General features: G+C 42.5%; 1 protein-coding gene across 6 annotated transcripts in view; it reads right to left on the reverse strand.

Annotated features, from left to right (window-relative positions):
* Positions 1 to 204: 204 nt before the first annotated feature.
* Positions 205 to 27,550, reverse strand: part of acp1 (acid phosphatase 1) — a 34,726-nt gene continuing 7,380 nt past the window's right edge. For 2 of the 6 annotated variants that reach the window (XM_078213221.1, XM_078213220.1), the window contains exons 3-6: positions 21,335 to 21,623; positions 3,869 to 3,930; positions 1,361 to 1,466; positions 205 to 1,038 (exon numbers count right to left, since the gene is read on the reverse strand). In XM_078213221.1, the coding sequence (XP_078069347.1) occupies positions 961 to 1,038; positions 1,361 to 1,466; positions 3,869 to 3,930; positions 21,335 to 21,541 (453 nt within the window). In that variant the 5' untranslated portion in view covers positions 21,542 to 21,623 and the 3' untranslated portion in view covers positions 205 to 960. The remainder of the gene's footprint in view (positions 1,039 to 1,360; positions 1,467 to 3,868; positions 3,931 to 21,334; positions 21,624 to 27,550) is intronic. The other 4 variants (XM_078213219.1, XM_078213217.1, XM_078213218.1 and 1 more) reach the window with 4 other exon arrangements.

The raw sequence follows: 27,550 nt of genomic DNA on the forward strand, positions 1-27,550 counted from the left end.
TTAAGGTTACAAAAAAGCCACCAATGTGCCACAATGATGCAGATCCTGGGGTTTTGTTCAAATCAGGAATGAGAAGCCACATAAGACACTAACTGCAAGATGATTGTTTTTATGCCTGTGGCCAGCCTGTTTTCAGAACTAGGATGCACTCTTACAAAATACAATATGAAAAATGCTTTGCAGAAAATTGCCACAGAAAGGAAGCATAGTGAAGAAAACCATTTTATTGTAGATAGCAACAATCAAACCAAATATCTGCTGATATTAGATCCTGTATTCTCACTGCAGTTAAACATCATTTTGGATCAATCGGGCAATCTGAACGTAACAAGATATTTAGCTGGAAGGTAATTCAGCTTTAGTACAATAATTACAATAAAGAAAAATGTACAATTGTGAAGGACAATTCTTTACATATTTTGGGATGTTGTGAAACATCATGTTAGTATAATTCAAGATGTAACTAAAAACAAAAGATGTAGCATATTTTAAATTGAAGGAGGTATTCATAAACGTTAACACATCAAAATGCTTCATTGTGTGACTTAAGAATTTTGTCATGCAGATTTGTTCATTATTTCTGAAATACAAATCAATTTATCCACCATAAGAAAAGCAAGTTGACAGCAATACATTTGACACAGTGCCATACTGTCCTGAAAGTTCTCTCACTGGCAGCTCCTGACAATAGTTCATCATTTGCAAGTTTGAATGGTGATTTTTTTCTTCAAGTTCATGTGGATGAATCTGTATTCATATCCCTACACTGTGGAGGCAAACTACCGTCTCTTCAGTACACTGTAAATAATTAAACATTCAAAGCTAATGCAATTTTTAAAAAATATTTAATTTCATTTTCAGAGATGAGTCTTCTGCAAGTTTGAAACCAGTGATATTGGCAAAATTCATACTCATTGTAAATTATTTTTCTAACACATGTTAAAACAGTCCTTAGCACAGTTATGTGGAAGCCTCGAGGAATGCTGTGCAGCATCTTAAACACTGATGGTATACAGCTTCAAAATCCGCTTCATTTCCCTGGGAATAAGAAAATAAAGATTAAAAACACACCTCCAACAGACATAAAAAGGCAAAATACTGCAAATGCTGGAATCAAACGAAAACAGAAAATGCTGGAGAAACTCAGCAGGTCCGACAGCATCTGTGGAGAGAGAATAGAGCCATTGTTTTGAGTCTGGATGACCCTTCATCCTCCATCAGACATATTTACTATTAGCACAGAAAAGGGAATAGAAAATAAGCACACTTGCATTCTGGATTTTTGAATATTTTAAATTCTGCAACATTCCTAAATTATATATATATATAAATAAATAAATTAGAAGCTTTCACTACTTACATAATAGGGATCTTGTATGATAAGATGATTTTGTGGGTCAAATGATCCAAGAAGTTTTATTTCGGACTTGTAGTTCTTCACTTTGTCAGCCATCCTTTTTAAATCCCTGCAAATGTATTAAATATAAACTATATTTTCCCAACACGTTTAAAATGGATCATTCAACAATATGTCTAAGTTCCCCCCACCTTATTCTTCAATATTGGGAAACAAAAAAAATGCATCGATTGTACATAACTTAGCAAACATTTTTAAAAAAACTTTTGAAAATCCCATTTTCCCGTCTGTTGGGCAATTAGTTTTCTTTGGGAAAATCGCCCCCACCGTTTGCCTTCTTTACTACCTGCACGCTTATTTTCATCGACTGATGCAGGAGGACACCAAGGTCTCGCTGAGTATCCACCTCTCTTAGTTTACACCCATTCAAATAATAATCTGTCTTCTCTATTATTGTTATCAAAGTGGATAACCTCACAAATGTTGCACCCAGTGCTTGGCTCCAAATGAATGGCAACTAAATTGTAATTTTGTATGCACAGTTTATAGATAATAGACCAATCAAGAAAAGATTACATGCATTCTATTCCTTTGTCAAGGTACATCTATCCAGGCTTGGTTCTCTTGTCACCATGAACAATACATACATGTCCCAGCCCAATCAACTGCTCTCTGTGGAAAATTACTAAGGGGCAGGATGGAAGCTGAAAAATCTTTGTACCATGGAGCTGCAGAATTTCCTTTCCTGCTTCTCTGTATTCTTTCATGATTGTTATGGTTAAGCAAATTTTCTCACCACGAGATGAGTGTGATTTTTAAAAATCCTCCTCCCAGTGTTTGAACATACTTGAATGGCAGGCTTGGTAGGTGCTGTCGAAGAAGCTTTGGTGAGTTGCTGCAGTGCATCTTCTAGATAGTACACACCGCTGCTACCTGTGTGTCAGTGGTGCTGGGAATGAATGTTTGTGGATTGTGTGCAGGCTTTGTCCTGCATGGTGTTGAGCTTCTTTAGTGTGATTGGAGCTGCACTCATTCAGGCAAATGGAAAGAATTCCATCACACTCCTGACTTGTGCTTTGTAGGTGTGGACATGTTTTGGGGAATCAGGAGGCGAGTTAAACTCCACAAAATTCCCAGCCTCTGACTAGTTCATGCAGCAGCAGTATTTACATGGCTGGTCCAGCTCAGTTTCTGGTCAATGGTAACCCCCAATATATTGATAATGCGGAATTCAATGATGGCAGTGCCACTGAATGTCAAGAGGAGATGGTTGAACTCTCTCTTGTGGGGAGATGGTCCTCGCCTGGTGCAAATGTTACTTGCTATTTAGCAGCCCATGGCTTCTCTCACATTGCCAAATACTTGCCACTCACTCAACTCGGGGAGTTTTCCATATTGTCAGATAGATGCCAGTGTTGGAACTGGACTGGAACAGCTTGGTTAAGGGTGCAGCTAATTCTGGATCATAAGTCTTCAGTATTATTGTTGGAAGGTTGTTAGAGCCTTCAGCCTTTGCAGTATCCAATGTGTTTAGCTGTTTCGTGATATCACATGGAATCAAATTGGCTAAAGGCTGGCATTTGTGATGCCTGGGACCCGAGGAAGAGCCTGAAGTGGATCGTCCACTCAGCACTTCTGGCTGAAGGTGTCTGCAAATGCTTCACCCTTGCACTAATGCTGGGCTTTCCCTTCATTGAGGATGGAGATATTTGTGGAGTCTTCTCCTCCAGTTAGTTTTTAAACTATCCATCACCATTCATGACTGGGATGTGGCAGGACTGCAGAGCTTAGACCTGATCTATTGGTTGTGCGATTTAGCATGGTGGCAGTGCCGCACAGCATGATGGAGGGTACCCTCTACGTGAAGACAGAACTTTCTCTCCATAAGGACTGTGTGGTGGTCACTCCTATCAATACTGGCACAGGGAGTTTAATTTCTTTGTAGGTTTCGCAGCAGCTTGATACAGCCGAGTGGCTTGTTAGGCCATTTCAGAGGGCAGTTAAGAATCAAATTGCTGTGGGTCTGGATTCACATGTAGACCAGACAGGTAAGGATGACAAGTTTTTTTTCCCTAAAAGGATATTTGCAAACCAGATGAATTTTTGCAGCAATCAACAATAACTATGACTGAGACTAGCTTTTTAATTTTACATTGTACGAACTGAATTTAAATTCCACCAGCTGCTGGTGGTAGAATTTGAACCCGCATTTCCATGACATTAGCCCGGGCCTTGAGATTATTCTCTGTGACATTACCACTATGCCACTGTCTCCCCACCAAAGGGAACTTCTATGATAAATGAAAGCTGTGTGTCAAGTGTGCCATTAATAAACAATTTGTAATAAATGTAAACTGGAAGTCTATATCAATTAACATAAGGAAACAAAAATCTCAATTAAAAACCTGAAGGGCACTTTAAAAAACCTGACTCAATTATAAACGATCACACTTTCACCAAACTAGGGCATCTGTTAAAAATTAGGACAATGGTTGACAATATTCTACTCACTTCAAATTGCTTTCATCCATGCATAACATGTAATCAAATGTTAAGAAGTCATTCTTAGTTACCTAGGAAGTAAAAAAAATACTTTAAAAAAAAGTCTGATACTTTTTACCCATTATGTACTGTAACGAATCATTAAGTTTTGATTAATGACCAACAGATAAGCTATTATGTCTTGACGAATAGATCAATGAAAAGCCAGTGATAAGCATTATTTCAATTTGTAAACTAATCATTACTGTCAACTGGCATTGCAAAGCAGAAATTAATTTTAAATGATTTCTCATCAGATCTTGCCAATGCCAGGTAGATATTTATATTAATCCTTTGGTGTCAGCTTCAGTTCATTTTCACCACATGTAATAAGTTATCAATTCAAGTTCCATCTCAGGACTTAATCTTGGCTGATACTCCTGTGCAATACTTGGGGAATGCTGCATGTCCTCTTTTAGATGAGACATTTAGATGAGACATTAGATGACTGTTGCTTTATCTGGACACAAGATTCCATGGCACTATTCAAGGAGCAGAGGAGTTCTCCTGATGCCATCATCAACACTTATCACTCAATGAACACCACTGAAACAGTTTAATTGATCAGTTATTGCACTGTTGTTTGTGGAATCTTGCCACACACAGATTAGCTGCCACCTTTCCCTGCATTACATAGTGACTACCCTTCAAAAGTAATTAATTGGCTTTGTAGTGTGTCACAAAAAATGCTTTATTTCCTCCTATATTACTATATGTTACTGCAAACAAAACCATACCAAAATTGTGCATGAATACTGGTTAATCTCTTCTTTTTCTCACGCAATCCCTCAGGATTAAGGATGACTTACTTCCATTTCGGGGTGTGGGTCCCGATGTGACTAGAAAGTCTAATGCTGGATCCATGCACACTGTCACAGGTGGGGAGGTAGTGTTTGAGGTGGTGGGTGGGATGCTCAAATTCTGTTGCGTTCCTTCCGCTGTTTGCCTCCACCTTGGTCTGTCAGAGATATTCAAAAAGGTTGGCACCATTGCGGTTGCTTCTCCTCCAGTTTGTGCGGTCTGGAGCAAGAGATTTTCAAAAATTTGTGGGGATGTTACATTTTTTTAGGGCGGCTCTGAGGGCATCTCTGAAACATTTCCTCTGTGATCTTGGCAACCACTTGCCAGGAAGCAGCTCAGCAGTGAGCTTGTTTTGGGAGTTTTGTCAGGCATGTGGATAATGTGGCTCGCCCAACGTAACTGATTAACCATAACTAGGAATGTTAGCCAGAGACAGAACACTAATATTGGAGCGCCTATCCTTCCGCTCAATTTGCAGGATTTTGCAAAGACATTGCTGGTGGTATTTCTCCAGGAATTTAAAGTTTCTGCTATACGTTGTCCATGTCTCTGACACATACAGGACAGTAAGCAGCACTGCAGCATTGTAACCATGAGCTTGGAGCTGAGTTTGAGATCTTTGTCATAAAACACTCTTGCTCAGATGGCCAAAGACTGTGCTGGCACATTGGAGGTGATGTTGAGTTTCACCGTCGATGCCTGCTTTCACTGAAAGGAGGCTTTCACGGCATGGGAAATAATCAACACTGTCCAACGGTTCACCATGAATAGTTATACTCGGGAGGGGTAGAGGAGCTAGGTTGCTCAGTGGGAGCAGGCTGTTAGAGGAGCTTTGTCTTCTGGATGCTGGTTAATCTATGATCTTGGTCGAAATAGGATTAATGGTAGTACAGCAGGAAGATAATTCTAAATTTGATGGACTGTAGAGCCATGTTTTAAAAAGAAAACAAAACAAATTAAATTTAGATACAAGGAGTTATCCTATTCAAAAGTTTCTCTTTTTTTAATTGTTATATTGCGCTCTCATTTCACTTTTCAAGAGTACATCAAATGTCTACTCAGCCTTCACAGTTCAGGTACAAAAACAGGCATTGTGGCAGGATTATGCAGTTTCTTTCTGTGTAGCATTCTGCCAAGGAAATCAACCCATCTGCCACGAACAGTCATCCTGCTTTTGTTGATGCTCAACTATTTCAATGTGTTCATGGCCTGCCTCCTATTCTTCAAAATACAAAGCCAAAGGCAGTGGTAACGTGACAAAAAACAAAAGATGTACCTAGGGGAGAGGTGAACAGCAAGATCTGAACAGTTGTCCAAAAGTAAAAGGAGATTAGAGAAATGAGAGAGAAAATATCTACCAAGCCAGCAAAGAAAAAAACAACAAAATGGGCAGTGGAGTTTACAATCTAAAATTGTTCAACTCAATGTTGAGTCCAGAAGGTTGTAAAGTGCCCAGTCAAAAGATGAGGTGCTGTTCCTTGAGCTTCCCTTTAAGTTTATTTACTAGAGTCACGAGTAGCCTTACATTTACACTGCAATGAAGTTACTGTGAAAATCCCCCAGTTGCCACACTCCGGTGCCTGTTCGGGTACATGGAGCAAGATTTTAGCATGGCCTAACCAGCACGTCTTTCGGTCTGTGGGAGGAAACAGGAGCACCCGGAGGAAACCCATGCAGACATGGGGAGAATGTGCAGACGCCGCACAGACAGTGACCCAAGCCAGGAATCAAACCCAGGTCCCTGGTGCTGTGAGGCAGCAGTGCTAGCCACTGTGCCGCTCCATTTGCATTAATGAAGATGCGGTCATTACCAAATATATAAATTTTTAAAGCATACAAGAACTGAAATAATATGCTAAGTCAAGATTTCCAAGACTACATCATTCTTAAAACACTGGTTGGAACTCAGTTGTTGCAGCAGCAGACATGAAGTGGGCAGCTTTACTGGCGGAAACAACTGTCTGCCTACAATCATGTGGCAGTCAGCCAATAAACAGCAGAGATGCAGAACTAGGCCAATTATGCAGGAAGGAAGCTTCTTAAGGTGCCGTCAATTGATGGCACAGGAGGTCGGTGCACAAGTTTTAAGCGGCACTTGGAGATGCCACTTACAGGGCAGCAGATGTTTCCGAGGGAGGTAGGACTCTGCAGAACAGACTTCTAAGACTCAACATATTTCTTTCCCACTTAACCCATGCTCGTCACCCAGACCGAATTACTTATCCTGATCTGCGTCAAGAAGGGAGTGTCCAACTTGCATATGACTGAGACCAGACAAAGGATGGCCCCATGGTTCTGTGATCTCCCTGCAGGCTTTCCTCCAGGCTGCCAAGGAACAGCAGTCTCCCGTAAGACCAAGGAAGCCTGGATGGAGACTGCAGCAGAGGTTAGCAGTCATGGAATCTACAAGCGTAAACAGATACTAGGTACAGAAAAGCTAAATGGATTCCACCTCACCTTCAGGGTATGTTTGTTGGAACAGTTAGAACAAAAATTATTGTTGTGAAGGAGTGCTGTATATTCGATGGCCGACAACTTAGAGGAGCTAGTTGAACTGATTGAGAGCAAGGCGGCCACGCAATCATGGACAGCAAAGGAATGCAGAGAGGAAAACATAGGAGATCTTGAGTTGCCTCGGGTGTCAACCACAGGGTAGGAAGGAGACATGTGTTAGCTTATGAATAACATGAACTTAATTCTGTCTTCTTCAGTACAGGTCTTCACATTCCTGAGGGAGCGCCTGCCCCATCATCCATGACTCTGCCATATGTCACAGGGCAGGAAGAGGGCAAGGTGCCAACATCCTTCTCAGTGCCCCTCCTCCTTTGGTCGTCAAGGACATGCCATTGCACAAAAGAGAGAAGAGGAGGAGTTCCAGTCTGCCTCTCCTGGGGCTCTTCTCAGGTCACTTCAGGGATGATGCCAATGATGCACCCTTGAACTCCAGCAGAAGAGCATTAACACAGAATCAACACAGGTGTGGACTGAGTGAACCATGGATTTGTTGAAAAAAAATTCCGCTGCCTGGACTGTTCTGGCAGAGCTCTATGATATGCAGCTCAGAGGCTCTCTGGGATTGTGCTTGCAATGCTTTGCATATCATTTTCAGTGGGCAGGTCCTGAGTGGAAAGTCCATGTTGCCCAGAATCCATCAGTATGGCGGCCTCAAACCGCTGTGCCGCCAGAGAGTGGAATGGAACGCAAGCAAGAATGGAACTGAGCAGGCACCTGTAGGATACATCTCCAGTGACCACACACAATTGAACATTAATGGAGTTGAAACCCTTTCTGTTGATAAATGCTGCAGGCTAGTTGCAGGGAGCCCTGATTACCATATGTGCAATCAAGGGTCACCCTGCCCCTCCCCCCGCTACTTGTGAGGACTCTGAATCCCAAAATTCTTTCCGCTTGACTCTCTGGGTTCGTCTTGCATTGCACAAATCTGGTCCTCTTTAACAGAGCAAATGTCAGTGATGAGTAGCTGCCTGTGAGATGCTTAACATGTCCCCAATGGAGCCCACAAAGGAGCCAGCTGGCAGTGATATTTAATGCCACTATCACTTTCAAAGCCACAAGCTTTCAGTTCCCTTTAAATCTAGCAGTGCACAGGTCAGTGGCAGCCTCCCAAAAAATTGACAATTATTGCTGGCATCAACTTTCTGACATCTGGTGGGAGCTGAGGTAAAACCTGTACAATCTGGGATGTCGTAATGACCTTTATCTGACTGGCACCTGGCTGGTTCCCTTTAATCACCCTCAAAAGTTTGAACCAGCTGCAGGCTCTTGATGGCCTCCTGACATTTGTGTACCTGGATCCTGTTTTAGTCCCTCTCTGCGTTGCTCCTGCTCCATCTGGGCTTCAGGGACACTGAGTGGATGAGCCCCATGTTGGCTCTGAAAGCCCTGGCAAGGAAATGTTCCCCATTTGGTCCCTGGCCTTCAGGAAACACCGTCACCTGTGTTTGAAGTGCCTCTTCCACAGTCACCAAACTCCTGCAGCCAGTTAAATCTGGTCTTGCCCTCTCAAAATGATCCAAATTGTCATGAGATGATGATCAACTGTGTGGCACTGACCCTTCTCATTCTCCACGATAAATCACAGCAACTTCATCCCTTTTCAAAGAAAATGGCTAAGTTGTGACAGGCAGCTCCAAAAACTTTCACCTGTTCACTGCCAGCTTTAAATGGTTGTGGAACCAAATGCTCAAAATCTCATTTAATTTGAATCGTAATGTTAATGAGTGATAATAGTATGCAAAGACATGGAAATGACCTTTCTACCACTTGGTGACGGTATTGCTTCCTCCCCATTGGCAGGATAATTCGGGCCCTTCATTCTGAAGAACTGGCACAGCACCTCCCACAGGATTCAAAGGTGTGTGCTTGGCCAACCAATGGTACAGCAATTATGATCAGGAATGCATTGGAAGTCAGAATTAGAGAAACTCATGAGTATTGTGAGGTGGGAGGAGATTACAGAGATAGGAAATGGCATAAAGGATTATAATTTAAAAATCAAGATGCTGCTCAACAGGGAACCAATGTAGGTCAACGAGCGCATGAGTGATAGGGGCTTTCCAGCCAGGAATGCTATTTATGAAATAGATTGCCTTGTAGTTTGAATACATGTCAAAATATTACCGTTTACCAAGGCTCTGCAGTCTTGGAGCTAATGTTTAAGCTGAATTTGTAAAATATATAAACCATAATCCTGTCTAAGTTACAAGACCTCCACTTAGCTATGCTAATGTCGGAAGGATCTAAGGTTGTAAATTGCACAGCAAGGAAAAAGTATTAATGTTTTCCTTCGTTCAGAGGTACAAGTTGTTGTCCAATACCACTGTGGCTTCCGATAAAATAGGCTTGCTTTTCTTATATTCTTTTTTTTGAAGTTTGAATTTATACAGTTTATTTTAATGTTTCATTGTTTCTAGTTTTTATTAAATGATGGAGTAACTGACTGGACAATTTGATTTGTTCACATATTCGCTAGATAGGTATGAAAAACTTGTCACTACCAATCAGCAATGAAGGAACCGTATGAAAAATTACTTAAATTACTTATTTCCTCACCGTGCATCCGCAATCTGAAAACAAAAATAAATTAATTTGATCACTCAGATTATTTCACAGATTATATCTCTAGCAGTGGTGTGTCAGCATTAGAGTATGTGATTTTGCATTTCCATTTATTGAAAGCCAATTAAAGCCCACAAAGTGTACAAAGGTGATGCCATGAAGAATTATAGTCACATAGGCCAGGATTCTCCCATCCCGCTGCGCAGTGGGCCGGCAGAATCCCGCAACGGGGTTTGTGCAAGCGTTCACACTCCTCTTGCATCTCCCAGCGCCGGGTTTCCGGCAGCATCTGTTCTGTGCTGGAAATCAACGGGGAGATGCAGAGCATCAAAATGATCATTTCAATATCATTTGAATGTCATTAGCGGGGCTGGGACTGAAGTCTCCGAGCCTGCTAGCATCTCCCACTCTGCCAGAGTATTTCATTCCAGCAGAGATTACACTAGCTCCTCACTTTTGGGTTGCTAGCGGCCCGACCGCGCTGGAGTGAAAGGGGTAATTGGGGGCCCCCCAGAGGGTTGGGCAGCAGGGAGTGGTGCCCCCAGGGCATTGCCCCATGGGCACTGCCAGGGTGCCAAAGTGCCAATGCCACAGGGGACCTTGGCACTGCCCATCAGGCATAGGGCCGTGCCAAGGAGGCTGGGCCTGATGGGGGTGATCGGGGGGTCCCGCTGCCACTCTGCAGTCGGGATCAGTGGGGAAGGAGAAAGGCCAGCGACAGGGGCGGGCTGGGGGGTGTCAACCCCTCCAGCAGGCTGACCAGCGCCCCTCCCCACCACTTATCCCGTCCCCACTCGCCCACCCCAGTCGCTGGCCTCCCTCCTTCCCCTACCGATCCCGACTGCAGAATGACAACGGGTTCCCCTCCCCACTGATCGGCCCCTAGGCCCTGCCTCCATATCCCCAACCCACTTAGCACGGCCCCATGCCCTATGGGCAGTGCCAAGGTGCCCCCTGGCATTGGCACTTTTCCCTATGGGCAATGCCAGGGGGCACAAGCTGGCACTGCCAGGGTGCCAATGCCTAGGGGGCACCCCCATCTGACCCTCTGGGGGGCCCCCACCCGACCCTCTTGGGGGGGGCGCCCCATTTCCCCCCTTCACTTCAGCGGGGTTGGGCCGCTAGTTCCCCGTTAATGGGGAGCTAGTGTAATCCCTGCTGGAGTGAAATACTCTGGCAGGGTAGGAAGCTTCAGTTCTAGGCCCGCTAATCACATGCAAATGAAATTGAAATGACCATTTAAATGGTCTGTGCGTCTCCCTGCCGATTTCCAGCGTGGAGCAGATGCCACCGGAAATCCGGCACTGGGAGACGCAAGTTTGTGCGAAGTGAAGTTCAACAAAATTATCAAGTGTCAATGACAACCAATACTCATGCTTTCTGATACATTTATAATTATTTTTCTCGTCCAGTTTAGGCTGACTTTATTTCACTCTGCACATAACAAAAAAACGAATTATTACTGAAAGTTAGAGAAAACTGCATATTCACTTCTAGATTAGGATTGAAGGAATGCAAAACTGATGGGATTAAAATGCTCTTTTGGCGGTTAAGGGTTCTCATAATTAAAAACAAAATACAGTTTAGACAGACTTGGTCCACTAAACATTGCAGTTTCGAAAGCAATATTCATTCGTATCAGATTCGTAAAATTGTTAGGTATTGCCTGGAGAGCTACTGTAAGTGATTCCCTTGTGGGAGGAGCACCCCCCTCCCCCCCTCCCCCTCTGTAGTCTTCCTGCCAGTCTCAAAATTGATACCCGGTGAGCCTCAACTGAGGTGAGGATAGGTAGACCACCCTAACCCTCCAGGTGAGGGCAGCAGAGCGGCAAAGGTGATTGGCGGTTGCAGGTCACATTTGCATAAGTGCAGTCACTGCGACCAGAAGGTGGTTTGTGGAGGAGCTGCTGTGAAGGGACAGTTAAACCCCAAACACTACTTCAGTGTTTCCCTCCCTACCTCATCCTCTAACCAAAACAAAAAGTCGGCAGGAGGACCAAAGCAAGGGACAGGTGAGTTGAGATTCTTTTATCCTTTTACTTGTATAAGGGCAATATGGCAGCTAGGGCAGTGGCATGCTCCTCCTGCCAGATGTGGGCAATTAGGGAGCAATCTAGTCTCCCTGACAACTGTGTCTGCAGGAAATGTGTCCAGTTGCAGCTCCTCACAGACTGCATTGTTTGGCTGGAGCAGCAGGTGGATGCATTGCGGCGCATACAGGAGGCAGAGAGTATGATAGACACTAGTTACAGGGAGGTTGTCACACCACAGGTTCGGACAGGTAGATGGGTGACCGCCAGGAGAGGCAGGCAGGTGGTGCAGGAGTCTCCTGTGTCCATTCCCCTTTCAAACAGGTATATCGTTTTGGATACTGTTGAGGTGGATAGCCTGTCAGGGGGAGATACCAGCAGCAGCCAGGCCTGTGACACCACAGTTGGGTCTGCTGTGGGACAGGGTTGGGCAAAGAGCAAGCGAGCAGTAGTAATAGGGGACTCCTAATTAGAGGCACAGACAGGCGTTTCTGTGGCCGCACTCGAGATTCCAGGATGGTGTGTTGCCTCCCTGGTGCCAGGGTCAAGGACGTCTCTGAGCGATTGCAGGACACTCTTAAGGGGGAGGATGAGCAGCCAGAGGTCGTTGTACATATTGGTACCAACGACATAGGTAGGAAAAGGGATGAGGTCCTGAAGTGTGAATATAGAGATTTAGGCAGAAGGCTAAAGTGCAGGACCTCGAAGGTAGTAATTTCAGGACTACTACCGCTGCCACGTGCTAGTGAGAGTAGGAATAGGAGGATTAGGCAGATGAATGCCTGGCTTGAGAGCTGGTGCAGGGGGCAGGGATTTAGATTTTTGGATCATTGGGATCTTTTCTGGGGAAGGGCTGACCTGTTCAAGAGGGACGGGTTACACCTGAACTGGAGGGGGACTAACATCCCGGCAGGGAGATTTGCTCGAGCCACTCGGGAGGGTTTAAACTAGTTTGGCAGTGGGGTGGGATCCAAAGCAGTAGGGAGACAGAAGAGAAGTTTGAGGACAGCACAGAAGTTAAAGAGAGCACACTAAGTAGTAAAGGCAGTGTCAGTAATCCTAGTAGCAGACAGATCAGACAAAAGCAAGACATAGAGCAAGGGAAGTCCAGATTAAACTGCTTTTATTTCAATGCAAGAGGCCTGACGGGCATGGCAGATGAACTCAGGGCATGGATGAGTACATGGGACTGGGATATTATAGCAATTACTGAAACATGGCTAAGGGAGGGACAGGACTGGCAGCTCAATGTTCCAGGGTACAGATGCTATAGGAAAGATAGAACAGGAGGCAAGAGAGGAGGGGGAGTTGCACTTTTGATTAGGGAAAGCATCACGGCCGTACTGAGAGGGGTTATATCCGAGGGTTCGGCCACTGAGTCTGTATGGGTATTACTGAGAAATAAGAAGGGGGCAATCACTTTGATAGGGTTGTACTATAGGCCCCCAAATAGTCGGCAGGAAATTGAGGAGCAAATATGTAAGGAGATTACAGATAGCTCCAAGAAAAATAGGGTGGTAATAGTCGGAGATTTTAACTTTCCCAACATTGACTGGGACAGCCATAGTATTAGAGGGTTGGATGGAGAGAAATTTGTTGAGTGTATTCAGGAGGAATTTCTCATTCAGTATGTGGATGGCCCGACTAGAGAGGGGGCAAAACCTGACCTCCTCTTGGGAAATAAGGAAGGGCAGGTGACAGAAGTGTTAGTGAGGGATCACTTCGGGACCAGTGACCATAATTCTATTGGTTTCAAGAGAGCTATGGAGAATGATAGGTCTGGCCCAAAAGTTAAAATTCTAAATTGGGGCAAGGGCAATTTTGATGGCATCAGGCAGGAACTTTCAAAAGTTAATTGGGGGAGTCTGTGGGAAGGCAAAGGGACGTCTGGTAAGTGGCAGGCTTTCAAAAGTGTGTTAACCAGGGTTCAGGGTAAACACATTCCTCTTAGAGTGAAGGGCAAGGCTGGTAGAAGTAGGGAACCCTGGATGACTCGGGATATTGAGGCCCTGGTCAAGAAGAAGGAGACACATGACATGCATAGGCAGCTGGGATCAAGTGGATCCCTTGAAGAGTATAGAGGGTGTAGGAGTAGAGTTAAGAAAGAAATCTAGACGGCAAAAAGGGGACACGAGATTGTTTTGGCAGGTAAGGCAAAGGAGAATCCAAAGAGCTTCTACAAATACATAAAGGGCAAAAGAGTAACAAGGGAGTAGGGCCTCTTAAGGATCAACAAGGTCATCTATGTGCTGATCCACAAGAGATGGGTGAGATCCTAAATGAATATTTCATATCAGTATTTACTGTTGAGAAAAGCATGGATGTTAGGGAACTTGGGGAAATAAATAGTGATGTCTTGAGGAGTGTACATATTACAGAGGTGGTGGTGCTGGAAGTCTTAAAGCACATCAAGGTAGAGAAATCCCCGGGACCATATGAAGTGTATCCCAGGACATTGTGGGAGGCTAGGGAGGAAATTGCGGGTCCCCTAGCCAAGATATTTGAATCATCGATAGTCACGGGTGAGGTGCCTGAAGATTGGAGGGTGGCAAATGTTGTGCCTTTGTTTAAAAAGGGCTGCAGGGAAAAGCCTGGGAACTACCGACCAGTGAGCCTCACATCTGTGATGGGTAAATTGTTGGACGGTATTTTGAGAGACAGGATCTACAGGCATTTAGAGACGCAAGGACTGATTAGGGACAGTCAGCATGGCTTTGTGAGTGGAAAATCATGTCTCACAAATTTGATTGAGTTTTTTGAAGGGGTAACCAAGAAGGTAGATGAGGGCAGCGCAGTTGATGTTGTCTACATGGACTTTAGCAAGGCCTTTGACAAGGTACCGCATGGTAGGTTGTTGCATAAAGTTAAATCTCTTGGGATCCAGGGTGTTGTATCTATATGGATACAAAATTGGCTTCTTGACAGAAGCCAGAGGATGGTTGTAGAGAGTTGTTTTTCAAACTGGAGGCCTGTGACCAGTGGTGTGCCTCAGGATCAGTGCTGGTCCACTGTTATTTGTTATTTATATTAATGATTTAGATGAGAATATAGGAGGCATGGTTAGTAAGTTTGCAGATGACACCAAGATTGGTGGCATAGTGGACAGTGAAGAAAGTTATCTCCAATTGCAACGGGATCTTGATCAATTGGGCCAGTGGGCTGACGAATGGCAGATGGAGTTTAATTTAGACAAATGCATGGTGATGCATTTTGGTAGATTGAACCAAGGCAGGACTTATTCAGTTAATGGTAGGGTGTTGGGGAGAGTTACAAAACAAAGAGATCTAGGGGTACATGTTCATAGCTCCTTGAAAGTGGAGTCACAGTTGGACAGAGTGGTGAAGAAGGCATTCGGCATGCTTGGTTTCATCGGCCAGAACATTGAATACAGGAGTCGGAACGTCTTGTTAAAATTGTACAAGACATTGGTAAGGCCACACTTGGAATACTGTGTGCAATTCTGGTCACCCTATTATAGAAAGGATATTACTAAAGTAGAAAGAGTGCAGAAAGGATTTACTAGGATGCTACCGGGATTTGATGGATTGAGTTATAAGGAGAGGCTGGATAGACTGGGACCTTTTTTCTCTGGAGCGTAGGAGGCTGAGGGGTGATCTTATAGATGTCTATAAAATAATGAGGGGCACAGATCAACTAGATAGTCAATATCTTTTCCCAAAGGTAGGGGAGTCTAAAACTAGAGGGCATAGGTTTAAGGTGAGAGGGGAGAGATACAAAAGTGTCCAGAGGGGCAATTTTTTCACACAGTGGGTGGTGAGTGTCTGGAACTAGCTGCCAGAGGTAGTAGTAGAGGCGGGTACAATTTTGTCTTTTAAAAAGCATTTAGATAGTTACATGGGCATGATGGGTATAGAGGGATATGGGCCAAATGCAGGCAATTGGGACTAGCTTAGGGGTTTAAAAAAAAAAGGGCGGCATGGACAAGTTGGGCCAAAGGACCTGTTTCCATGTTGTAAACCTCTATGACTCTATGACAACTGTGGACAGGTCGCAGACAGATGGGATGATAGGAGGAAGGTCATCTGGGAAATGTTATGGGACACCTCTGCCCAGTAAACCCTCCGGCAAGGGACTGTAAAACTCTGCCTATGGTTTCTTGGGACAGGATGTAAGATTAACTTGCAAGAGATTTAGGACATCTTAAAGCAGCTCTTGTATTTGAATCAATTTTGACTACTTTGAAAGGTGTGACGAAATGCTTTATAAATGTAAGTTGGCTTTCTTGTTCACATTAGTTCTTCCTTTTGAATCTTTTAGAAAATACAGCATGGAAACGAGACTTTTCTTGGGACAGGATGTAAGATTAACTTGCAAGAGATTTAGGACATAAAGCAAGAGATTTTTTATTTTTACACAGAGAGCAGTGAGACTGTAGAATGCACTGCTAAATTTCATGAATGAAAAGAAATCGATGTCAATATTAATTAATGAGGAAAGAAGAATGTGAGAGCAGGACAGGCACGTGGGATCCAGAGTACTCCTCATAGGGAAAATAATCAACATGGACTGGATGGGCTGAAAAGTCTCGTTTCCATGCTGTATTTTCTAAAAGATTCAAAAGGAAGAACTAATGTGAACAAGAAAGCCAACTTACATTTATAAAGCATTTCGTCACATCTAAAGTAGTCAAAATTGATTCATATACAAGAGCTGCTTTAAGGTGCAGTTACTGTTATTTTGGGAAAACCCTGATAAAAAATTTACAATGTACAGATCCATTAAACATCTTGGGTTAGTGAAGATACTGATTAATTGATGTAGAAAGTTCATAAAAACATGAGCTTGCAATGCTCTTACCTTATGAAAAATTGCCTATGTGTTAATGAATATTTATATAATAAAATGAAAAGCCTTGCATTTATATAGCACTTCTTATGGCCACCTCTCAAAAGCTTTATAGCCAATGAAGTACCTTTGAAGTGAAGTCAATGCTGTAACGCAAGAAATGCGGCAGCTAAATTTAGCACACAGTGAACTCCCACAAATAGCACCATGATGATGACTGGATTGAGGGATAAATATCAGCCAGGACTACAGGGATAAAACATCACATTCTGGAGTGTCAATTTAAGGAATAGAATTCAGAATTGGGGAGACAATGACATAGTAGCAATGTTACTGGAGAAGTAATCCAAAGGTCCAGGCTAATGTTCTGCGGATCTGGGTCTAAATCCTACCACAGCAGCTGGTGGATAAAATCAATTATTAAATTTGGAATATAAAGCTAGTTTTAGTAATGGCTACCATGACAATGATCCTTGATTGTTGTAAAAACCATCTGGTTCATGAAATCCATTTCGAGAATGAAAACCGCTGTCCTTCCCCAGCCTGCTTGAGTCCAGACCCACAGCAACTTGTTTGACTCTTAACTGCCTAGCAAGCTACTTAATTGGAGGACAATTAGAAATGGGCAACAAATATTGGTTTGGCCAATAATACCTACAGCCCATGAAAGTATTAAAAAAACATTTTTTAAAAAGTACTCGATCAATTTTAAGAGCACAGATGTACAATAACATAATTTAACAGTTACCACAAAACCAAAACATGAATGATTCAAGCAGACACGAATGATGAAACTACCTTGAAAATCAGTTTCAAAAAAGATTGCTCTTAGAGATTTAACTAGATGGAACAATTAATTTAGATGTATGTACTTTGACAACGACATATTCTAATCATACAACTTATAATGGTATTTTCAGTCACGTGCTTAAAAAGATATGAAAAATTAATTTGTGAAGTACAAAGAAACTCTCCAGCAGCAGAAAATACCAAAGCAACAATATCCATGTGACATGCACCTCTTAGAGTCATAGAGGTTTACAGCATGGAAACAGGCCCTTCGGCCCAACATGTCCATGCTGCCCTTTTTTAAAAAACCCCTAAGCTAATCCCAATTGCCCGCATTTGGCCCATATCGCTCTATACCCATCATACCCATGTAACTGTCTAAATGCTTTTTAAAAGACAAAATTGTACCCATCTCTACTACTCCCTCTGGCAGTTTGTTCCAGACACTCACCATCCTCTGTGTGAAAAAAGTGGGCTTCTGGACACTTTTGTATCTCTCCCCTTAAACCTATGCCCTCTAGTTTTAGACTCCCCTACCTTTGGGAAAAGATATTGACTATCTAGCTGATCTGTGTCCTCATTATTTTATAGACATCTATAAGATCACCCCTCAGCCTTCTACGCTCCAGAGAAAAAAGTCCCAGTCTATCCAGCCTCTCCTTATAACTCAAACCATCAAGTCCCGGTAGCATCCTAGTAAATCTTTTCTGCACTCTTTCTAGTTTAATAATATCCTTAACTCTTAACTAACTATCCCATCAATGATGCATGAAGTCTGACCACCAGCCAGAATTGCAGTTAAATTTTTATATAATTTTATAGCCTTTAATGGACACAGGAAACCTCTGCATTTTAGAAGGGTACAGTATGTTTGCATCATATAAATCAAGGCTGTGTTTCCACTAATTAAATCAGCATGATTTGAGCTCAATCAGCTCAAAAAGGGCACAATTTCTGCAATCTTTCATGTTGGTTCAATCCACTTTGCCAACATCCCAGTTCATAGGAATCACTTAGAACTTGTGCATGAATAAATTGAAATGAACTGAAGGCAAGGCATGACAGTGAAAACTGTCGTGAGAAAGAAGTCTCCATAAATCAATTTGCACACTATTCAGGTTGAAATCATTCAGTGCTTTTAAAACTTATGCATTAATAAATTAAAATTAATTTAAATCAATCTGATTTATGATCCTTGTAGAGGCCATAACTTAAGAAATTTGACCTTCCAGGTAATAGCAGAATAGATGATATGACAAGATTTCGTGAGTTAAGACACTTAGGGTGGGATTTTCTGGCCACAGTTGCTCCAAGGCCAGGAATTCCCGCCCAAGGTCAATGGGCTTTTGGATGGTCCCCATGGTGGATGGAACGGGAAAATTCCACCTTTACTGTACTATAGAAGTACTATTGACTGAACAATATTTTGGTACGCAACTTGTACTTTTACTACAGAACTGAATTTAACACAGCTAACACAACCTACTCTCAGATATGCTACACTGGTCTTTAAGTAGACATTCAATTCTCCCAGAATCAGTCCAAAATTATTCTGAGCTCCTGAGTATTTACTTGTGGTGATCTTCTTTTCCAGCCTGGAAACTTAGCTCCAGGACTGTCCTTCATAGTCCAAGTTTTCCCTCCAGACATCTGCCTCTAACTATAGCTCGGCACCTCTTCCAGCTTTGTTTTATCTGCTCACCAATTTGGTATTTACAATTAGAGTGCAAGCTTCCGCCTGCATTCCAGTGTGGTGAACCATAGAGATTTTAATCTCGAGCCATGCTTTCTCTCTCTCTCCCGGACTTGGACAGACTAATGGTGTCTATGAATTTTCAGGCATATCTTTTAAAATCTTCTCAATCCAAAGCTCATTTCCATGGCAACATAAATCACATGGCCTTGTATCCAGGTGGAATTGCTGATCAACTATCTTTCATCTTATTGGAACTAAACAGACTGTTTATAGCACAATTGTTTCCAACCCAACATTCTCAACACTTTTCTAGGACTTGAGACTCCCAGTCTATCCACTGTTAGTACACACACTTCTGCCATTATCTCCAAATACACCTTCCTCCCAGTAAAACAATCTGGGCTCCTTTAATCCCCAACAATTAAACCGCCTAAAGGCTTACTGTTTGGCAGGTCACATAATCCTGTCATTTTACTTTAAAAACAGTCCCAAATCATGATCGTACAAAACCCAGAATTATCACACACTGCTCTTAAGGCCAGGACCAGGGCAGTAAAACGTTTGCAGAAAAACTCTTACTATTTGATCTTCAGTCTCACTCTGAAGGAAAATTCTCTCAGTGGATTTTATAGGAAGCCCCTCTCAAGATGCTCAAAACCTGATTGGCATCACTCACATTTAATAATCCATATTTGTTTACACTGCTTTGTTGCATTGCCTAAAGTAAATTTTAAATGTGGGATTATGCAAATTCACTTAGGTGGAAACTTAAAGCAAATGTTTTTTGCACCCAAAGTGCAAACTCGATACTCATACTGTTGTGTTTTTAAAAACAGTGCATTCTCTGACTCTGACAAAAACCTTTTGCAACACTGCTCAAAGTAACAAGTTAAGATGCGTCAGTTTTACTTCGAATATCATAAATACCTGTTTCTGTGTCTCAAAACATATTTGAAGAGATGCACTAAATTTAGAATTAAATGGAAAAGTTCAGAATTTACTTCAAAGTAATTCCAGTCAGAAATAAGCTGCTAAATCATACATGTTTTTGTGCTGCAAGATACAAAAAAAGTGCTAAAGAGTTTTACTATCATGTAGCATTTGCGACAGAAAATAGGAATCAGGCTGGTACTTTTTCCAATGTAAACACAACATATGCAACAAGCAAAGTTAATTTGCCCCTTCACACTCCCTTCTCCAAAGTATCATATTTCCCTACAACATGCTGGAACTATGTTGTAGTTTTCATCTGAAGGCTCACATCTGAAAAGTATCACTAGAAAAACAAACTTTTTCCAAAGAAGGTGCACTCCAAAGCATTCAACAGCAATATTCTTTCAGATGTAGGCCGCATTTGCTACGTACTCCAAGCATTTTTCATTCTGGACACATTGTGTATGCTGGAAATTCACGCTTCTTTTAAGTTTTCCTATATTACAAACTCAGTTAATTTATGATGTGAAAATGCTGGCGTTGGACCGGGGTGGGCACAGTAAGACGTCTCACAACACCAGGTTAAAGTCCAACAGGTTTATTTGGAATCACAAGCTTTCAGAGCGCTGCTCCTTCATCAAATGAGGTCAGCTTATTTAATCTCCTGAGCAGACAAAGCTCTGTAAAATCTCTGCTTAGCCCTTCAAAGAAAAGAACTTGCACTTCTCTAGCATTTTTCACAGGATGTCCCAAAGCACTTTATAATCAATAAAGTTTTGGGAAGTAGAATCTTTGTAACATATAAAGTGTTGCAGCTAATTTGCATTCAGCAAGTTCCCAAAAAAAGCAATGTGTTAGTGACCAGAACGTTTGTATCAGCAATGTTGGTTGAGGAATAAAAACTGACAAGGACACCAGAGATTCTTCTTTCAAGTAGAGCCACAGGATCTTAATACACCTACCAGATATAGATGAGGCCTTCGTTTCAAGTCTCATCTGAAAGGTGACACCTCTAACAGTCCCGTTCTCACTTAGTACTGCACTGCGAGTATCAGTCTATATAGCTGAGTTTAAGTCTTTGAGCATCTGACTCAGAAGCAAGAGTGCTATTTATTGAGCCACACTGACACCATAATCTAAATCAACCAACATTATGCAATCCTATATTTTTCCAAGCACATTTAAAGAGTATGCACTGGAAATGGTGTGTGAAGTATTCAATGTTATTATTGACATTAATCAATCTAGAACATTTTAAAAAAAACAGACATTTCATAAGTTAAAAAAGGCTGGTTCGTCTACCTGTCTTGCCTTATGTGTTGTCTCAGTGCCATGCTGTCTTAAACAGTTTAGAGCCCTTGAGTCTGGGGAGTTCCCAACATTGAAGTCAATTACACCAGCACTGTCTATCATCCACTGTAATAAGAAAGAAAATTGATAGCCCACAATAAAACAAATAAAAGCTGGGATACAGTACCTGCCTGGCAATATGATTCGTGGTAATGCCATGTTTCATCAGACAGCTCTGGCCCCGTTGGTCAGCAGGATTCCCTATTTCATACGTTGATGTTGCTGCACTGTCTATTTTCCACTGGAAGAAATACAAGTGCCATGCTGTTTGTTTCCCCATGCAGTCAGTTTTAATGATTATGTTATCAATTATATGAATTAAGATTTAAAAGCGGTATTAACTCCCAACTTCACAAGAACCAGGCTTCAATATAATTATTGCACTAACTTGATGAAAGTCCAAATGATGACATTTTCATTCAAATGCAGCAATTACCACAATAATACACCATTATATTGAACTTAACACTTAAAATCATCTGAAATACAGTGGAGCCCCGATTTAGCGCGAAATCGGATATAACGCGGTGGTGTCATCAGACCCGTTTTTTTCCACTAATAATTGGCAAATTTTGCGCAACCCCGATTTAGTGCGACCCCAACCATTGTGTTATAACGGAGCTCCACTGTACAAATAGAATTACTGCAAACTTTGTTCAGACAAGATTGTGACATGAATTTCTCCCTTTAAAAATATATTAAACAGTGATTTGCTGCTGTCCCAACATTACTAGAAAACACACCAGTGTGCCAAAGCATGTTTTTAAGATGTATAAAAGTTAATTGAAGATTTTGTAACATTTGAAACATATTTTATAGCTCTAGAACCACAAAATACTGAGCTAAAATGTATTTGGATTCCTTTCTGGAAAAAATAAATGAGGTGATACAAGGAAACACTTTGAGGTGTTCACTAAATGTAAACCACAGACAAAAATGTAAACAAAGGTAAAAGATACAACTCTGAGGTAGTTAACTGGCCGGGGGGGGGGGGGGGGGAGAAGAGAGAGAGAGAGAGAGAGAGAGAGAGAAAAGAGGAAAAAACACTTTGCAAGACCTTGAATTGCTTTTCAACATTAACAGCAAGGATATTCAAGAGCAATGCCATGGACATGATTAAACATGGTTTTTAAAAAATTAGATTTGGAATGCAAGCTTCATTGTAAAGGTCAACATTTATTGCCAATTCCTAATCGTCCTCGATCAGTTGGACTCCTTTCATTCTTTCATGTGGTGTAGATACACTCAGTGCTGTCAGGGAGGAAGTTCCAGGATTTTGACCCAACGACAGTAAAGCAAGTATAGTTCCAAGTCAGGATAGTGCATGGCTTTAAGGGGAACATGGAGGTGGTGGTGCTCCCATCCACCTACTGCCCTTTCTTCTAAGTTGCAGAGGCTATGGATTTCAAAGGTGCTTACAAAGAAACCTTGATGAGTTACTGCAGTGCATCTTGTAGATAGTACACACTAGTATGCCAGAGTGGATGGATTGCTGATCATGAGGGCTGCTTTGTCCTGGATAGTTTGAATGTTGTTGGAGCTGCACTCATTCAGACAAGAGAAGAGTATTCCAGCACACTTCTAACTTGTGCCTTATAAATGGCAAACACCCGTTGGCTCCTCAAACCACAAATTATCCACCACAGAAATCCCAGCCACTGACCACAGGTCAGCTTCTGGTCAAAAGTAACCAATAGGCTGTTGATGGATTCAGCAACGGTGATGCAATATAGCCATTCCTCCATTATTGCTGGGTCAAAATCCTGGAACTCCTTTCCTAACAGCACTGTGGGTGTCCCGACACCACATTGACCAGAGAGGCTCAAAAAGCAGCTCACCACCATCTCCTCAAAGGCAATTCGGGTTGGGCAATAAATGCTGGCATAGCCAGTGACACCCACATCTCATGAAAGAATAAAATAAATAGTTCCAAGTCAGGATGGTGTATGGCTTACATAAGAACATAAGAACGTAAGAAATAGGAGCAGGAGTAGGCCATCTAGCCCCTCGAGCCTGCCCCGCCATTCAATAAGATCGTGGCTGATCTGATAGTGGTTTAGTTCCACTTACCCGCCCGCTCCCCATAACCCTTAATTCCCTTATTGATCAGAAATCTATCTACCTGTGTCTTAAACATATTTAACGAGGTAGCCTCCACTGCTTCAATGGACAGAGAATTCCAGAGATTCACTACCCTCTGAGAGAAGAAGTTCCTCCTCAACTCTGTTCTAAACTGACTCCCCCTTATTTTGAGGCTGTCCCCTCTAGTTCTTGTTTCCTTTTTAAGTGGAAAGAATCTCTCCGCCTCTACCCTGTCTAGCCCCCTTCATTATCTTATATGTCTCTATAAGATCTCCCCTCAGCCTTCTAAATTCCAACGAGTACAGGTCCAATCTACTCAATCTCTCCTCATAAGCTCCCCCCTCATCTCTGATATCAACCTGGTGAACCTTCTCTGTACCCCCTCCAAAGCTAATATATCCTTTCGCAAACAAGGGGACCAAAATTGCACACAGTACTCTAGTTGCGGCCTCACCAGTACTTTGTACAATTGCAGCAAGACCTCCCTGCTTTTATACTCCATCCCCTTCACGATAAAGGCCAACATTCCATTTGCCTTCTTGATCACCTGCTGCACCTGCAAACTGAGTTTTTGTGATTCATGCACAAGGACCCCCAGGTCCCTCTGCACAGTAGAATGTTGTAATTTTTCACCATTTAAATAATAGTCCATTTTACTATTATTCCTTCCAAAGTGGATAACCTCACACTTGTCAACGTTATACTCCATCTGCCAGATGCTCGCCCACTCACTTAGCCTATCCAAATCCCTCTGCAGACTTTCCGCATCCTCCATGCAATTCGCTTTCCCACTCATCTTTGTGTCATCCGCAAACTTTGTTACCCTACACTCGGTCCCCTCCTCCAGATCGTCTATGTATATGGTAAACAGTTGAGGCCCCAGCACCGATCCCTGCGGCACGCCACTAGTCACCAACTGCCAACCAGAAAAGCACCCATTTATTCCAACTCTCTGCTTCCTGTTAGATAGCCAATCCTCAATCCACGCTAACACTTTACCCCCAACTCCGTGTACCTTAATCTTCTGCAGCAACCTTTTGTGAGGCACCCTATCGAACGCCTTCTGGAAATCCAAAAACACCACATCCACCAGTTCCTCTCTGTCAACCGCACTTGTTACATCTTCATAAAAATCCAGTAAATTCATCAAACATGACTTTCCCTTCATGAATCCATGCTGCGTCTGCTTGATCGAACCATTTCTTTTTCCAGGTGTCCTGCTATTTCTTCTTTAATGATGGATTCCAGCAATTTCCCAACTACAGACGTTAAGCTAACCGGCCTGTAGTTACCCGCCTTTTGTCTACCTCCATTTTTAAACAGTGGCGTCACATTAGCTGTTTTCCAATCAGCCGGCACTTCCCCAGAGTCCAGCGAATTTTGATAAATTACAACAAACGCATCTGCTATTACTTCTGCCATTTCTTTCAGTACCCTGGGTTGCATTCCATCCGGGCCCGGGGACTTGTCTACCTTTAGTCCCATTAACCTACCAAGCACTACCTCTTTAGTAATAGTAATCATTTTAAGGACCTCACCCCCTACAGTCCCACGACTGTCAATTTTCGGTAAGCTATTTGTGTCCTCTACCGTGAAGCCGACACAAAAAACTTGTTTAAGGCCTCGGCCATTTCCTCGTTTCCCATTATTAAATCCCCCTTCTCGTCTTCTAAGGGTCCAACATTTACTTTAACTACTCTTTTTTGCTGGCATTTGCACCTGCTGTCTTTTTCCTTCCAGGTGGTAGAGGTCATAGATTTAGAAGGTACTGTCAAAGGAGCCTGGGAGAGTTGCTATAATGGTAGATGGGACACACTGCTACTACTGTGCATCAGTGGTGGAGGATGCAAATTCTAAGGTGGTGGATGGGCTGCCAATGAGCTGCTTTGTCTTGGATGGTGTCAAGCTTTTTGAGTGTTGTTGAAGCTGCACTCATCCAGGCAACTGGAGAATATTCCATCACACTCCTGACTTGGTGAGAAGCTCTGGTGAGTTAGGTAATGTACTCACAACGGAATTCCCAGCCTCTGACCTGCTCTTGTAGCCACAGTATTTATATGCCTAATCCAGTTCAGTTTCTACAAACATAGGAAATAGGAGCAGAAGTAGGTCATTCAGTTTCGCATGCCTACTCAGCCATTCAATAAGATCTTGGCTGATCTGTTTATGTTACGTTTCACATTCCCCATCTACCCCCAATGATTCCTTTGCCCAAAAAGAATTTATATCCTCTGCCTTAAAAGTATTTAGTGATTCTGCTTTCACCATCTCTGATCCAGAGAGTTCTAAAGTTGCATAATACAGAAAAAAAATTATCCTTATTTCTGCCATATAAAGGCAATCCCTAATTTTAAAACAGTTCCCCTCGTTTGGGACTTACTCATAAGAGGAGACATCCTCTCAATGTCCACCTTGTCAATACAGTTCAAGATCTTATATATTTAAATCAAGTCACCCCTCACTCTCCTGAACTCCAGTGGAAACAAGCCCAGCCTTCCCAACTTATCCTCATAAGACAACCTGCTCATTCCAAGTATCAATCTAGTAAACTGCCTCCTTTACACCCTTCCTTAAATAAGGAGACCAAAACTGCACACAGTATTTGAGGTACAATCTCACCAATGCCATGTATAACTGAAGCATAACATAGTTAATTTTATGTTCAATTCCTCTTGTAATAAAGGGTAGCATTCCACTAGCCTTCTTGATTACACGCTGCACCTGCATACTATCTTTTTGTGATTCATGCACGAGAGCGCCTAAATCCCTCTGGTCCTCAGCATTCCAGTCATTCTGCATTTAAGTAATATTCTGCTTTTTTATTCTTCCAGCCAAAGTGAACAACTTTGCACTTTCCCACATCATATTCCATCTGCCAGATTTTTGCCCACTTACCCAACCTGGCTATATTCATCTGCAAACTCTGTACATCTTCATCACAACATATTTTCCTACCTATCTTTGTATCGCCTTCAAATTTAACTACCATGCCTTCGCTCCCCTCATCTAAGCCATTGATGTAAATTGTAAAAAGTTGAGTTCCCAGCACAGACCCCTTGGCCCATTTATGCATACTCTGTTTTCTACCAGCCAGAAGTTTAACAACACCAGGTTAAAGTCCAACAGGTTTATTTGGTAGCAAAAGCCACACCATCTACCATCTATCATTCTACCAGCCAGCCAATCTTCAAACCAGGCTAGTATAATAACCCCTACACCAAGAACTTTTAATTCTTTCCAATAACTTTTGATATGGCACCTCATCAAATTCTTTGTGGAAATCCAAATATGGCATGTTTGCAGGTTCCCTTTCATCCACAGCCCATGTTACTCCTTCAAAGAACTCCAAAGCAGTTCAGAGAGCAAAGGGATGATAGGGGGACGGGACTTGGTGTGAATAGACGCAGGCAGCAAAGTTTTGGATGACCTCAAGTTTTTGGAAGGTAGAATGCGGTTCACCAGCCAACACTGGCTGGAATAGGTGAATCTAAAAATAATGAAGGCATGGAATGAAGGTTTCAGCAGCAGTTGAGCTGAGGTAGGGCAAAGACAGGCTATGTTACAGAGGTGGAAACTGGCAGTCTTAGTGATGATGTGTATATGAGATTGAAAGCTCATCTCGGGGTCACCCAAAGGTTGAGAACTTGAAGCTTAATTGCTGAATGTCGTGAGACAGAGAGATGGAGCTGCTCAGGAGTGAAGTTTGGAGCATGGCACCGAAAATAATTGCTTCAGTTTTGCCAATATTTAATGGAGGAAATTTCTACTTATTCAGTACTGGATGTCGGATAAGCAGTCTGGTAACTGAGCAACAGCAGAGTTGAGATAGAGGTGGTGAGATAGAGCTCAGCAACATCAGCCTACATATGGAAAGTACTGCTGTGCTTTCAGAACATGTCACAGAGAGGCACCATGTAGGTGAGACATTAGAGGAGGGGGGAGGCAGGGATGGAGCACAAGGATAGACCTTGTAGGGAAACCAGAAGGAACAGTGTGGGAGCAGGAAGAGAAGCCATTGCAAATGATGCTCTAGCTGCAATTAGAAACAAAATAGGGCAGCAGAGCTAAAGGACATTGGAATATTGA

This window comes from Mustelus asterias, chromosome 5, assembly GCF_964213995.1.
Source record: "Mustelus asterias chromosome 5, sMusAst1.hap1.1, whole genome shotgun sequence".
Lineage (NCBI taxonomy): Eukaryota > Metazoa > Chordata > Chondrichthyes > Carcharhiniformes > Triakidae > Mustelus > Mustelus asterias.